This window comes from Ascaphus truei, chromosome 14 (assembly GCF_040206685.1).
Source record: "Ascaphus truei isolate aAscTru1 chromosome 14, aAscTru1.hap1, whole genome shotgun sequence".
Classification (NCBI taxonomy): domain Eukaryota; kingdom Metazoa; phylum Chordata; class Amphibia; order Anura; family Ascaphidae; genus Ascaphus; species Ascaphus truei.
Genome location: NC_134496.1, coordinates 32,157,143 through 32,172,035, shown reverse-complemented (window position 1 = coordinate 32,172,035; position 14,893 = coordinate 32,157,143). Strand labels below are relative to the sequence as shown.

General features: G+C 43.1%; 1 protein-coding gene across 3 annotated transcripts in view; it reads right to left on the bottom strand.

The window, feature by feature from the left end:
* Window positions 1-1,081: 1,081 nt before the first annotated feature.
* Window positions 1,082-14,893, bottom strand: part of LOC142465905 (ephrin type-A receptor 3-like) — a 183,031-nt gene continuing 169,219 nt past the window's right edge. For 2 of the 3 annotated variants that reach the window (XM_075570336.1, XM_075570337.1), the window contains 5 exons: window positions 7,719-7,928; window positions 7,110-7,259; window positions 6,452-6,645; window positions 4,170-4,310; window positions 1,085-2,706 (listed from right to left, as the gene is read on the bottom strand). In XM_075570336.1, coding sequence (XP_075426451.1) covers window positions 2,607-2,706; window positions 4,170-4,310; window positions 6,452-6,645; window positions 7,110-7,259; window positions 7,719-7,928 — 795 coding nt within the window. In that variant the 3' untranslated portion in view covers window positions 1,085-2,606. Of the gene's footprint in view, window positions 2,707-4,169; window positions 4,311-6,451; window positions 6,646-7,109; window positions 7,260-7,718; window positions 7,929-14,893 lie in introns of all 3 variants that reach the window. The other variant, XM_075570338.1, reaches the window with a different exon arrangement.

The following is a 14,893-nucleotide window of genomic DNA, read 5'->3' as shown; positions in this document are numbered from 1 at the left end:
TATGCTGATGAGGATGCCCTTCATGATGGCAGGTGTAAGTAGAAAGTTTTATTTACTTTATTTATGCTAGCTAGCAAATGTTTGATTTTGAATGGGCAAATGCACTATTATCCATATCTGGATAATAGTAATTTTGCCTATCACTGTACTGTATGTGTTGGGGGGGGAGGGAGGGGGTTGTTAGGGGTAGAGGAAGTGGGTAGTAGGGTTATTGTGTGTATTTCTGTTTATTGGGGATAGAGGAATTGGGTGAAATGGGTAGTATTCCCAAGGGTGGGTGTTTAGGCCTTCCGGGGGGTAGCAAGACTGGTTAAACCCTTCATTAACATAGCGGATTCCCACCGCTATAGTAGTGAAGGGGTTAACTCCTCCCACAACCTTCACGGCAGGCCTAACCACCCACCATGGGGCTATTACCCCCTTCATTCACCCCCTCTGTCTCCAATAAACAGGCTATTGAGGTTGGACCCCTTCATTGCCTTAGCAGCTAGCCGCTAAGGTAATGAAGCTGTTTTAATTAAAAAAATGAATACTAGTGAACGTGAGCAGAGCCGCATTTGATTTGAGGTCCAGGGACCCCCTGCTTCCTGAGATACAGGCCCTGTTATGGGGTGCCGGTATCTCCTATGCATGTAAATCCCACGGTCACATGACATCAGACATTTAAATGCATAGGAAATACCAGCACCCCATAACGGGGTCTATATCTCGGGAAGCAGGGAGTCCCCGGACCTGAAATCAATGCATTCTGCTCCGGAGACCCCCTGCTCACGTACACTAGTAATCCATTTTTTATTAAAACCCTACGATTGCTGGCGAGATATGCGCAGGGAGAGGCGTCTCTCTCTGTGCAGCTCTCTATGCAGCTGGGCCAGATCGCTGCAGATTCACGGGTGAGACCTTTTGAGAGAGGCGAATATCACATCGCCGATCCTCATAAGTTTTGGGTTGGGGAAAGAGGCCTATTCTAGTAGCCTTCATGAAGGCTTTCTGAATACCGTGATAAATACACTGAAAAAAACGGCGGTGTAACAGGCCCAACGAGATGATTTATGACGGCTACTAGGTGTCTACATTTTGGGGAAACCCAGATTTAACCTTCTACACATGTCAATGGCATTGGTGAATTTTACTCCTATATGGGGCTGTAACTGTACCTCCAAATCTCCGAATCAGGTCCCAGTGTAGCTAACATGGCTAAGTCCCTTACTAAACCTCTCTACTTATTCATGATATCACCAGCAGATCAGTCCTTAACCCAGCTTTATCTCATTACAAATTTCTCACCACCATAACACATTCCACAATTCCATTTTTACTCCACATATGAATATTTTATGTGGTTCCACTGTTGGTTTAAGGACATTAAAAAATGTATATACATGTAATGTCTCTGCCTTAGAAAAGAGAGGTTTTATTACCAGCAATAATTGGTAATATTCACAGTATTTCCGGTGTGATGAACCGAGGCTCTTTAGCTGAAGAGACTCACAAATTGCAACGTGTTGAATTTCATGCTTGTGCGAGTGGTTTGTATTGCATTCTACAGCAAGGCAAAAGCAGAGCTAATTTAATCTCTTTTCTATTGGAATAGTCTGAATTGAACAAAGCTGATACGGTAGTTCAGTATCAAGAGCAGGAAGCATACAGCAAAATCATTGAGCTTTATAAATAGATCTCTACATATATACAGTATATAAAAGTACCCTTGTTTCATTGGTAGAACGCAACTTCTATTATTCAGACACTGCTGTCAAGGCAATACAAATGCTACATGTATTTTATTAAAGTTTCTTTACAATGCATTGTGAATGGGTCATAAGTGGGATGGCTACAGACATGGGATATGAAAATCAAAATATACATATTGTTTATTCATAAATACACACAGATATAATGCATTGGAATGCATTTGCCACCAGCCTTCAATGACTGACTGTTGAATTATTTGGAACATATAATGGTATCTGAAGATGCAATGCTCAGGGATAATGTTCATTATGGATCCCCGCATCGTCACCCTCGTAATGTGTTAAAAGTGAGTTCTTCAGCAAAGGCTGAAATGTTTCTTCATATCAGGAAGAGCTCCTCCTAATTGGCCATGTGAGGAACATCTCACGAACATGGTGACGCATGTCCCACCATGGTCTGCACTGTTCCATGTAGATGAGGTCCATTACTTCTTTAGGATGTGTATGACAATAAGGACAAGTTGAGATGCTGTCCAGTAATCAGCATAATATCTGACCCTCCCATAATATACCAAAAACATTGTGTCATTAAAAATCATTGTCTCTTAATGTTTTGTACTTTTAATGAACGTTTGGCTTAAATGTCTTGATATTGTGTAATGTTGCGTCTTCTGAATTTCATCCATCCAAAACACCTATTCAAAGGCACTTTAGTCATATGTCCTGACTTGTGCCATTTTTTATCACCCTTCAGAAAAGCTGATTTTTCCATTGTGGGATGAGCAGATGGTTCCCTGGAGTACTTTGTCCATTGGACGTGAATGGGAACACAGTTATTGGCTCTGAACATACTGCCTCTGGTAGAATAGAGAAGATCCCTGCTGAGTATCAAGAAAATGGGGAATATGAATGGTGTTATATTTGCAGATGTGTCCCTTGTGCTTGAAGGTTCTGTACGCTGGTGAGGATTTTTTTCTGGTGCCCCGCTAACGTAATTCCAATTTTGCTGAGTTCGCTAAGAGAGTAGAGAAAAAACATTGCTTAGCAAAGTCCGTGAAAAATACAGATTTTCTTGGTGATAACAATATATCCCACTATGTTTCCAAAGATGGCAATGCTTAAATATTAAAATATACTATACTGTAACCCAACATAACTCACCACAAACAATAATGCAGCTGGCTATATTTGTACAGAATATAGCAAAGATTCCCAGATGCGAAACCAGTGCAATAATGATGCAAAACAGCACATATACTGTATATAAAAACCTATAGGGATGTATTAATTGATATGTATAGGCCTAGCTTTTACTCAAGTTGCTCAAGGAACATTTTGACACATAACCTAAAATGGGTATGGTAAGACAGCTAATGATAAACTTAAAACTGTGTAAACTGCTTCTCACCACATGAAATATGGGGTCACGTTGGGAAAGAATACAAAAAGAACCAAATCCTGGGTGGAGAAGAGTGCCAGAGAAAGAGGAGGGGAGGGTGGTCGTTTTCTCTTTAAGACGGCAAAGAAAGAATTGAGAAGGAATTGTGCATAAACAGGGATGTATGCTCAGATACCCACACAGCTGCTGGCTGTAAATGTGTTCAGAGCAAGCAAGTAAATGAGAAGGGGTGGGATACTGCATAGAAGAAGTTCAGGAGATTGTAGCTATATACTGTAGTCCGCACCGTACCATGATATTCCTCTCTTTGTCTTTAGGACCAATCTGAAAGCTCATCTTCTTAATTTAATTACCTTTAAAACACAAGTACACCTACGGTTACCAGGTGTCCAGTATTGAACTGGACTGTCGTGTATTTGGACACTGTCCAGTAAAAAATGAGAGGTAATACAGCACATGTATGTGTCCAGTATTACCTCTCTGGACATACTGTAGTGATCTGACCAACTTGGGGAGCCCCGGGATTTCCCAGAGCAGGGAGAAAGCAGCGCTGTTGCTAGGGGCTGGGCAGCTTCTTCCATCCTGATTGGCTGTATTACCCAGGAGCAACCAATCGGGAGGCGGTGTCAGGAGCCTGAGGGTGGGGCCAAGGAGAGGAGAAAACAGCATGGAACTGAGAGTGGAGAGAGAGGTGTGTGCATGTGTGTGTATGTGTGTGTCTTGAGCGCGTTGCACCTTTCACCATTGTCCAGTATTTTTGAAGAAGCAACCTGGCAACCCTAAGTACACACCTTCCTCCAGATGCATTAGGTAACCATCCTAGTGGCACTCCAATTGACACAAATATATGTACAATGTAGTGGGTTTGGATTCTGAGCTTGCTAAGACTGTGTGTACAGTACTATATGTGTACTATATATGTGTACTATATATAATTCATTAGGTGCAGGATATATAATAAAAATGACTAGGTGGGTTGCTGATTTGATCAAATATCGTTTGGACTGAACCAACTAGTAGATGTTGAATGGAGATTGGATACCGGATGATTACCAAGGTTAAAGGGTCACTGCTCTCACCTGTTGTTTAAGTATCCCACAGAGTGTAGTGTCACATAGCCTGCCATTGTGAAGTTCTCTGTGTACTGGGTCATCTTGATTGCTTCGAGCCACTCTACAATAGTAGTCACAGTGAATGAATCTTGCACACTGGGATCCTGCCTGTCAAAAGACAATGAGCCCTTAATATTCTCACTGGTACATGGGGAAAATCAGTGGTCAAAGTAACTTAGAAAAATAAATTGTACTTTGTCCTATTTCAAGAAATGTGAAAGTAATTATTTGGATTGGGAGATATATATTTGATAGACAGATGGTAGATAGATAAATAAATAGACGTGTTAGAAAAAGACTCCACACACACAACCGTTGCAGGGCCTGCCTTCGGTCAAGGTGGTTACCTTGGTCCCCTTGCCTTCGGGGGCCTGTGCTCCCTCCTTTTCCTCCTCAGCGCCGGGATCCAACTTTTACCTGACCAGACAGGAGAGAGCTTTAGGAGGGAGCATGGGGTGCCCCCCCCCCCCAGTCGGAAGTTGGATCCCGGCACTGACCAGGAGGAGGACAAGGAGGGAGTGTGGGGCCCCAAGACCAGCAGAGAGGTTGTGTGTGTGTAGCCATGGAAACATGACATCACATGACGCCAGGGCCCCCCCCCCCTTTTTTTTACAGGGGGGTCAAGCAAAAAACAAAAACTTAGACCGGCCCTTATTAAGGCTGGAAATACCAGAGGTAGAGATAGAAATAAGGTACATGTTGATAGACAGACAGGAATGGATAGATACAGATGTAGCCAGGCTTACAGTAGTATTCACGTTGCCGGAGGAAGGAACCCTCGGTTCTTCCCTCCAGGAGGAACACTCGGCAGCAGGAAATGTCTCTGTGGGAGGTCCCATTTGGAATAACAGACCCCCACCCCCCCCCCCCTCGCAAAGCAGCCACAGATTTTACAGTCCCCGGAGCCGCAGCATTTTGCTTTTCATCCCGCAGCTCTGGGCACAGTAAATTGGGCTAAATCTGTAGATACCGTTGCTAGGTGATAGATAGATATAGAGATAGCAACAAATCATCAGGTGCCCGAAACATGGTGTGTGCCCTGGTTGTAATGCAGTCTCAGCACTAAGCGAAAGTGACTATTTAAGAGATTTTAGAGACATTTGCAATTTAGCATGTTAAAATAAATTGTGGTACACCTGGACGTAATACTTAGCAAATCACTTGCAAACTCTGAGTAGTGAAGGAAGCCACGGCTGCAGTCACCGAGGACACATTTTGCATGGTTCACGAGCTCATGTGAAAGTTTTATACATTTCTAAGGGAGACAGAGATCCAGGTGTCTCAGGTTTATCTACAGGTACAGTATTTCATCACGTGAAGTATAGGTTAATCTATTTGGAGATATATAAGTCAATGGGCACCCTTCTAGATTGATCTCCCACTTGACCCGTTTTCCTCCAGAGTAAGTCCCATTTCAGTGTCTGGATGGGAGTAATGGTGGAGTTAGTTGGGACTAGAGAAGTGCAACTTTTTTTTTAGGTGGATTTGGATCTGCAGCGGATTGGACGGTTCCTTTGGTCCGCGGATTTCCACAAATTAATCTCAAATTGGGCGGTTCGCATTTTGCGGATTTTTTACCATCAATACACACTTTGGATTCCGCAACCTGTGGGAGGTTTGCAGAATTACAAATCCGTCAACGGATTGTATCCAATGGCGGATTTTGATGAATCTGCGCCGATTAAAACCGACCAAATCCGTCCGCAGATTTTACACCGTGAAACGAATTTTGGGGGGAAAATGCAAGAAAATCTGAGAAACGGATTTGGGCGGATTCACCCATCTCTAGTTAGGACTTAAATAACCATGCGTATCTCCAGGCATTACCCTTAACGAAGCTTTGTGTGTATGGGATGAATATAATTTAGGTTCATCTACATATCATTTAGAATAACAGCCGTGAGAAATAACACCATGCTTTTTGCAAGAGTAAAACATGGCTAACATCCCGTTAATTGCTTTAGTAAAAACTGCCTATTATTAATGGGTGTTAACTTAGGTTAATGTCACATTAAATAGGCTAACGGAGCTTGGTGAATCTGGGCCTATAGTCACCAAGTAGTACTATTCCATAAGACACCTTCCCGCACCTGAAGACAGCTTTTTTGCCCATTCAATTGAAGGTGTCTTATGGCATAGCACTACTTAGTAAAAATGGGCCTATGTCACTATAAAGCTGTGTTACTAGAAAATATTAATACAGTTGATCATCCATGCCCCCTCCGCAGCATACATTATTATATCCTTACCATGAAGAGCTGTTGGCCAACTGGTTCAAACTACTGGGGGTTCGTATAAGCTTGTCCAGGATGTTGACAATTTGGCCGAATTTGGGCCGGTCATTTCTACACTTCTGCCAACAGTCTAGCATAAGCTGGTGCAGTACAATGGGGCAGTCCATAGGGGGAGGTAGGCGGTACCCCTCATCTATTGCTTTTATGACCTAGGAGAGAGGGATATTAACAGAGAGGAAATATTAGAATATATTAGAAGAACCAAGGCTAGGAATTGATCACAACGATGAGTGAATATAATCTTTTCCTTCATTCACCTTTCTGTCCCTTTTTAATAATGATGATACCGTAATTACCATCATAATTAATATTACCATTACTCTTTTTTTGTATTAATTAAAGAAAAATCTAAATGACGTAGTATAAAACCAAATAAAATGACTGTCCTATTTTGTTATACGTTGTTGACAAGTGGTGGGTTCAACGTCATACATTTTACGTTGCTATCATACCCCATTAATAAAAAGTAAGGTATAAGTAAGAGACTACAGAGGTTTCTTCTTCAGATAAGACATATTTGTTGGAAGCAAGATAGCAGGAGCCTGATGGGTGGTGACTCATCAGAAGGTCTTCTCCTCCTGGAAACTGAAGAGATAATGCTTAAAGGACTCACATCTTGGTTAGACATTTCCCAGTAGGGTCTTTCTCCGTACGAGATGACCTCCCACATGACTATCCCATAACTCCACACGTCGCTGGCCGACGTGAACTTTCGGTAGGCTATGGCTTCAGGCGCTGTCCATCTAATGGGAATTTTACCTCCCTGATGGGTAAAAGAACAGAAAAATAATGATAAATGTAGAGAAGTAAATAATAAATTACGTACAAAATTACATTAGCATTTATAAATCTGAAAGTCCAGTTGTTTCTTCTCGCTTTCTCCGCTTCACCAGGCAGCGCTAAGCTGTATTACATGCAGACAACAAAGGATCTTATTGGAAAAAAAGGCATATTATTCATCTCTGATAAGGTTCTTTGAAGTCTACTAGTGTCACTAAGTCGGAAGGGCTTAGCAGCCATATAAAATTACGCTCAAACTTTGGGAATAAAATGCACAGTTTAAACAAAATCTATGAGCAGGGAAGAAACTAGAGAAGTGAAAACAAACATCTACTGTATGGTGAAGAAATATTTAAATTAAAAAAACAGAGTAAACTACCTTTGTTAAGGGTTTCACATCACTTATGGGGTTGTGGCCCTATAATGACCATTATAGACTTACCCTAGTGGTATAAGCTGCTTCAGGGTCATCCTCCAGGACGCGAGAGAGGCCGAAGTCAGAGACTTTGCAAATCAAGTTGCTGTTGACCAAGATATTCCTGGCAGCCAGGTCCCTGTGCACGTAGTTCATGTCGGATAAATATTTCATCCCAGAAGCTATGCCTCGAAGCATTCCCACTAACTGTATCACAGTGAATTGGCTATCGTGCTTCTACAAAAAAAGAGATATCATCCCGGTCAGTGGGCGGTCCAGGTAGGAAAATACACAAGTGTCAATGACTGATTATGGATCAAACATATTATTGTCACACCTACAGTATGCAAGTACCAGCACTCTCTGTCTAATGGTTAAATGTTCTAATGAATATAAATGTCATGAAGGTAAATAAATTTACTGACACTAACAATAAACCGGAATTATAGCAAATGTGTAAGCAAAAAACAAAGTGTCACCATGGGAAATGTCTCAAAGTGAGGGGTGGAGGGGAAAGAAGGAGAAGGGGAACATAAGGAAAAAACACATGAAACATAAGGAAAAAACACAATATGGAGAAAAGAAAGCAAGCTAGGGGGGGCGACGTTTTGAGGGACTACCTCTTCATCTGGCCCATTCCCCCTGGTCCCAGAGGTAATTCCCTAAGCCTTCCATACCCTATAGAAAGTCTGACCAAACAATACAGAAAGTTGCTAATAGTTATACACTGTAGGCAGGACAGAGATCGCATAAAGGCACCAGAGATCCAAAACAGTCAATGAAAAAGGCAATCAAACCCTCTGTCCTCTGCTCCTTGTGCTCTGTGGAGTGCTCCAGGTTGCACACCTGCCTAAGACATGTGAATGTGCTCACAAGTGATCTTTTTATTTGCTATATGCAATACGGTGGAGGTTTCTTGTTGCCTTTTTCACCCACCATAACTTAAAACGTAATGGTAAACTCTACAGTCTTGAAAATTGCAAAGCCAGCAGTACAACCAACTTCACACTGATGATACCCATTAAGGTTGAAACATGTCTGTGAATGGTTTCTCTGGCTTTGCATCTGATTCCCATGCTGTGCTTTAAAGCTGTGTTAACAGCAAGCATTAGCTTATATGGGCTCCATGTAACAATGGTTTTTCAGACAAAAGGTTACACATTTGCATGTCATTTCCCAGAATCCCTTGCTGCAGTGAAAGCACCGAATGCTGGGGATAATGATGAAAGGTAGGGTTGCAGACCAGCCTAAGACATGTGAATGTGCTCACAAGTGATCTTTTTATTTGCTATATGCAATACGGTGGAGGTTTCTTGTTGCCTTTTACACCCACCATAACTTAAAAAAAATTATATATATATATATATATATATATATATATATATATAACACATCGGCTTCAAATATATTTAAAGAAGGATCAGTTCTATAAAGGAGAAGCACTAATGTAAAACAGCTGCTGCTTTGTGCCTGTTTATCGTATCTGCTATATATCCAGCCCTTTATCTGGATGCAAATAGGCACCACTTTAACTGACACCTGTGCAGCACACAAAGACATCGTGCTGTATTAATGGGCTGATGAAACCTCGCACATATCCACAGCAGAATATGAAGGGAAATGCATTGGTCAGTGATTCGGCTGAGAAAGTAAAGACACGGTCATGTCTGCATTGTATTTACCAATTACGCTGCACAGGAAAACGAATGTATTCTGCACTATGTTCCACCAAAGAAAGCAGGGATTGTATATATACAGTATATTGTGTCTGTGTGTACAGTACAGTATATGTTTGTTTGTCTGTGTGTGTGGTTTAAGAGGTAGCAATTTTTACCAGATTTCTTGCTTCTAAAATGTTCTCATGTTTAGGTTTTGCCAAAACGAGATTGGTGTTAGTTTCTTATTTATTTTAAAAACTATGTAATTTATTTATTTTCAACTTTTTTTTTGCAAAGATTTGCTGGTTTTGCTTCAGAAGAGACCAGAAGGAGCAGAGATACGGTATAAATAGGAGAATATTATTCCTACATGGCCATGTTGGTCAGCAGAGATCATAGGGTTATATTTGACTTGTGTTTTTGCTGGAACCAAATTAATCCATTTTTCTTTCTGTTGATACCTTCCTAGACCCGTTTGTGTGTTTGTGTGTGTGTGTGTGTGTGTGTGTGTGTGTGTGTACATATTTGCAGGGCTTGACAAATTACACAAAAAGCTACTCGCCCAACCAAAAAAGCTACTTGCCCCCTAGCTCCGTCCCTGGCCCCGCCCCCAATTAAAAAAATTGAATAAATTCCTAATAAGAAAAATTCTGCGTCTCTCTGTATCATTCTTTTCCCATTTTATTTTCCCAAAACAATCTGCCACATCTGTAGTGGCACAAGTCTACAATTCTGCATCTCCTTCCTCTACCCCCCCCCCCCATCCTCTCTCTCCCCCATTCTCATCTCCTCACTCTCCCCCCACCCTCTCCTCCCTCTCTCCCCACCCTCTCCTCCATCTCTCCCCACCTTCTCCCCACACCCTCTCCTCCATCTCTCCCCACCCTCTCTCTGCTCCCTCTCCCCATGCTCTCTCTCCTCCCTCTCCCCCCATCCTCTCTCTCTCTCTCCTCCCTCTACCCCCCACTCTCTCCCTCCCTCTCCCCCCATCCTCTCTCTCCTCTCTCCCCCATCCTCTCTCTCTCCTCCCTCTCCCCATACTCTCTCTCGCCTCCCTATCCCCATCCTCTCTCGCTTCTCCCTCTCCTCCATCCTCTCTCCTCCTCTATCTTTTCTCCCCCTCAATCTCACATCCTCTCCCCCCTCCATCCTCACTCCCCTCCAGTTACACCCATACACATAACACCACAGACACACTTACAACCTCAGACACACATACACACACACACACTTACCAACACAGACAAACACACACACACCTACCAACACAGACAGACACACACACTTAGTCTGTTCATCGTACCTCAGCAGCTCCCCACTGGCACCACAGCTGCCCAACGTGCAGCAATTGCCTGACCCCCCTCAACCATGCTTCCTCCCCACAGAGCGGGGACTCGCTCACCTGGAGCGTGGAGACTCCCCCATTCCTCCCGACGCACAGGACTCCCTCAACTGCAGTGAGGACTCTCTACCCCTTCCTCCTGTGCGCAGGGACTCCAACGGGGTAGGGGGGGAGAGAAACAGCATGCCGAGGAGGAGGGGAGAGGAGAAGCCGCATGTGGACCAGGGAAGAGGGGAGCCTAGCCCCTGCGGTTAGGTGCCCACTCCGCTGCCGCTTTGTTGGACTTGATGTCATGACGTCAAGTAGCGTTTCGTTGTCATGGCAACGCACATCATTTGACGCAGCGTGGCCATTTTCAAGGGAGATGCCGGGTAGACACTGAAAATGCAGGAAAATGCCGGGAGACGCCGAACCACTCGACAGTGGACATATTGCACTCGCCCCGAGCATGCGGGCAAGTGCATTCCCTGTAAAATATATATATATATATATATATATATATATTGCAGAATACATGAGTTCTTCAGTGATACCTTTTTTATTGGACTAACAATTTATGTCATAGGACAAGCTTTCGAGAGTTCTCCTCTCTTCTTCAGGTCTAGTATTGCTATACTGGTATGGTGTTGCTGACCTGAAGAAGAGAGGAAAACTCTCGAAAGCTTGTCCTATGACATAAATTGTTAATCCAAATAAAAAAGGTATCACCTAATACTGAAGAACTCATTTATTCTGCACTATCGCAACTGGACTGACACGGCTATTTCTGTGTATATATATATATATATAATCAAAAAATAAATAGATGATACCGTTCTGTGGCTAACGAAATGCTTTTATTTGTGCGAGCTTTCGAGATACACTGATCTCTTCTTCCGGCGATGTTACAATGAATGAAGCAAGGATAACTTAAAAACAGTGTCTCTTGGAATGTTATCTGTGCTTCTCCTTCCCCCGGTGTGGATGTGTTTTATGGCTAGAGGTGTCAAAGGGTAACTGAAAGCAAGTGAAGAAAGAGTGTGTATGTGTATCAGTGTGAATAAAAATGAATGGAGAGCCCACAGTATAAACAGTGCTCTACACAAGGTGTGTGTGGAGTGAGAGGGATATAAATGGTGTGGGTGGGTGTGGAAATGTGAGAGTTTGTAGCACAACTAAAAGTGTGTGTGGATACTATGTGGTCCCTATTGGTGTATGTGGATGGAAAAATAAGGAGTATTAGTATGTGTGAGAGACAGCTGTGTGTGCATACATATAGCACAGTATGTACAGACATGGCCTTTAGCGCTCATGGGAAGAGAGTTCGCTAGTGTCAGTAATGACTCATAAAATTTCGATCTCTGTTTAGGCCACTGCTAAGTGTCCCGAACAGTTGCATAAATTTGTATTCATGCAACCGTCTCTCTTTCGGTGTTTTAAGATTACCTTTGAGTATGGCAACCCTCAGATCGTTCATCTTATGGCCAGAGTCAGAGAAATGTTCGCCAACAGGACTGTCTCTTGTTCCGCGTGTGATGCTGTGGCGATGCAGGTTCATTCTCTTGTTTAGCCCCTGTCCTGTCTCACCTATGTAGTAGCAGCCCCCTGGGCATTTCATGCACATGATGAGGTACACGACATTGCTGGAGGAACAGGTGAACCCTCCTCTGATTTTGTATTCCCGATTCTTGTGTGGTATTTGTATTGTGTCCGATGTGTAGAGCATTGCGCAGGTTTTGCATCTTGGGTCCTGGCATGGTTTTGTCCCGCATTCAGTTGTACTGCTGAATACTTTACTCCTCACCATAATATTCTTGAGATTATGGGGTTGTCTGTATGATAATAAGGGTGCTTCAGGGAAGACCTGTTGCAGTCTTGTATCTTCCTGGAGGATGGGTTGTAGTTTCCTGGCGATCTTGCGTAGGTCTCCTAGGTGTGGGTTATATGTGACCACCAAAGGAACCCTGTCGCTTGTCTCCTTCTGTTTGTATACAAGGAGATCACTTCTTGGTATTCTGGTGGCTTTGTGAATTTGCTGGTCTACAATTCTGTGGTTATATCCACGGTTTATAAAGTCTGATCTCAAGGCTTTAATCCGCTGGTCTCTGTCTGCTGTGTCGGAGCATATCCGGTTGTATCGTATGGCTTGACTGTAGATGATTGCATGTTTGGTGTGTGTCGGGTGGAAGCTTTTGTCCCTCAAATAGCTGGCTCTGTCTGTAGGTTTGCGGTATACAGAAGTCTGTAGTTGGTTGTTCTTTATAGTAATGGTGGTGTCTAGAAAATGTACTTCATCCGAGGAATGGGTGAGTTTGAGGTTGATGGTCGGGTGGAAAGTATTGAAGTTGTCATAGAACTGTAGGAGGTCCTGTTCGGCAGAGGTCCAAATCAGGAGGATGTCATCGATGTAGCGAAGGTATGTAAGGGGTTTCAAGTGACAGGTGGACAGAAAGTCACTTTCCAGTTTTGCGCAGAACAGATTGGCATACTGTGGCGCCATCCGAGTACCCATAGCGGTCCCGGTTGTCTGGAGGTATGTGTCATTTCCAAATGTGAAGTAGTTATGGGTCAGAATAAATTCAATGCTACATCGTTACATAAATTCGCTACATCGATGACATCCTCCTGATTTGGACCTCTGGCGAACAGGACCTCCTACAGTTCTATGACAACTTCAATACTTTCCACCCGACCATCAACCTCAAACTCACCCATTCCCCGGATGAAGTACATTTTCTAGACACCACAATTACTATAAAGAACAACCAACTACAGACTTCTGTATACCGCAAACCTACAGACAGAGCCAGCTATTTGAGGGACAACAGCTTCCACCCGACACACACCAAACATGCAACCATCTACAGTCAAGCCATACGATACAACCGGATATGCTCCGACACAGCAGACAGAGACCAGCGGATTAAAGCCTTGAGATCAGACTTTATAAACCGTGGATATAACCACAGAATTGTAGACCAGCAAATTCACAAAGCCACCAGAATACCAAGAAGTGATCTCCTTGAATACAAACAGAAGGAGACAAGCGACAGGGTTCCTTTGGTGGTCACATATAACCCACACCTAGGAGACCTACGCAAGATCGCCAGGAAACTACAACCCATCCTCCAGGAAGATACAAGACTGCAACAGGTCTTCCCTGAAGCACCCTTATTATCATACAGACAACCCCATAATCTCAAGAATATTATGGTGAGGAGTAAAGTATTCAGCAGTACAACTGAATGCGGGACAAAACCATGCCAGGACCCAAGATGCAAAACCTGCGCAATGCTCTACACATCGGACACAATACAAATACCACACAAGAATCGGGAATACAAAATCAGAGGAGGGTTCACCTGTTCCTCCAGCAATGTCGTGTACCTCATCATGTGCATGAAATGCCCAGGGGGCTGCTACTACATAGGTGAGACAGGACAGGGGCTAAACAAGAGAATGAACCTGCATCGCCACAGCATCACACGCGGAACAAGAGACAGTCCTGTTGGCGAACATTTCTCTGACTCTGGCCATAAGATGAACGATCTGAGGGTTGCCATACTCAAAGGTAATCTTAAAACACCGAAAGAGAGACGGTTGCATGAATACAAATTTATGCAACTGTTCGGGACACTTAGCAATGGTTTAAACAGAGATCGAAATTTTATGAGTCATTACTGACACTAGCGAACTCTCTTCCCATGAGCGCTAAAGGACATGTCTGTACATACTGTGCTATATGTATGCACACACAGCTGTCTCTCACACATACTAATACTCCTTATTTTTCCATCCATATACACCAATAGGGACCACATAGTATGCACACACACTTTTAGTTGTGCTACAAACTCTCACATTTCCACACCCACCCACACCATTTATATCCCTCTCACTCCACACACACCTTGTGTAGAGCACTGTTTATACTGTGGGCTCTCCATTCATTTTTATTCACACTGATACACATGCACACTCTTTCTTCACTTGCTTTCAGTTACCCTTTGACACCTTTAGCCATAAAACACATCCACACCGGGGGAAGGAGAAGCACAGATAACATTCCAAGAGACACTGTTTTTAAGTTATCCTTGCTTCATTCATTGTAACATCGCCGGAAGAAGAGATCTGTGTATCTCGAAAGCTCGCACAAATAAAAGCATTTCGTTAGCCACAGAACGGTATCATCTATTTATTTTTTGATTATTGAAGCTCGGCTA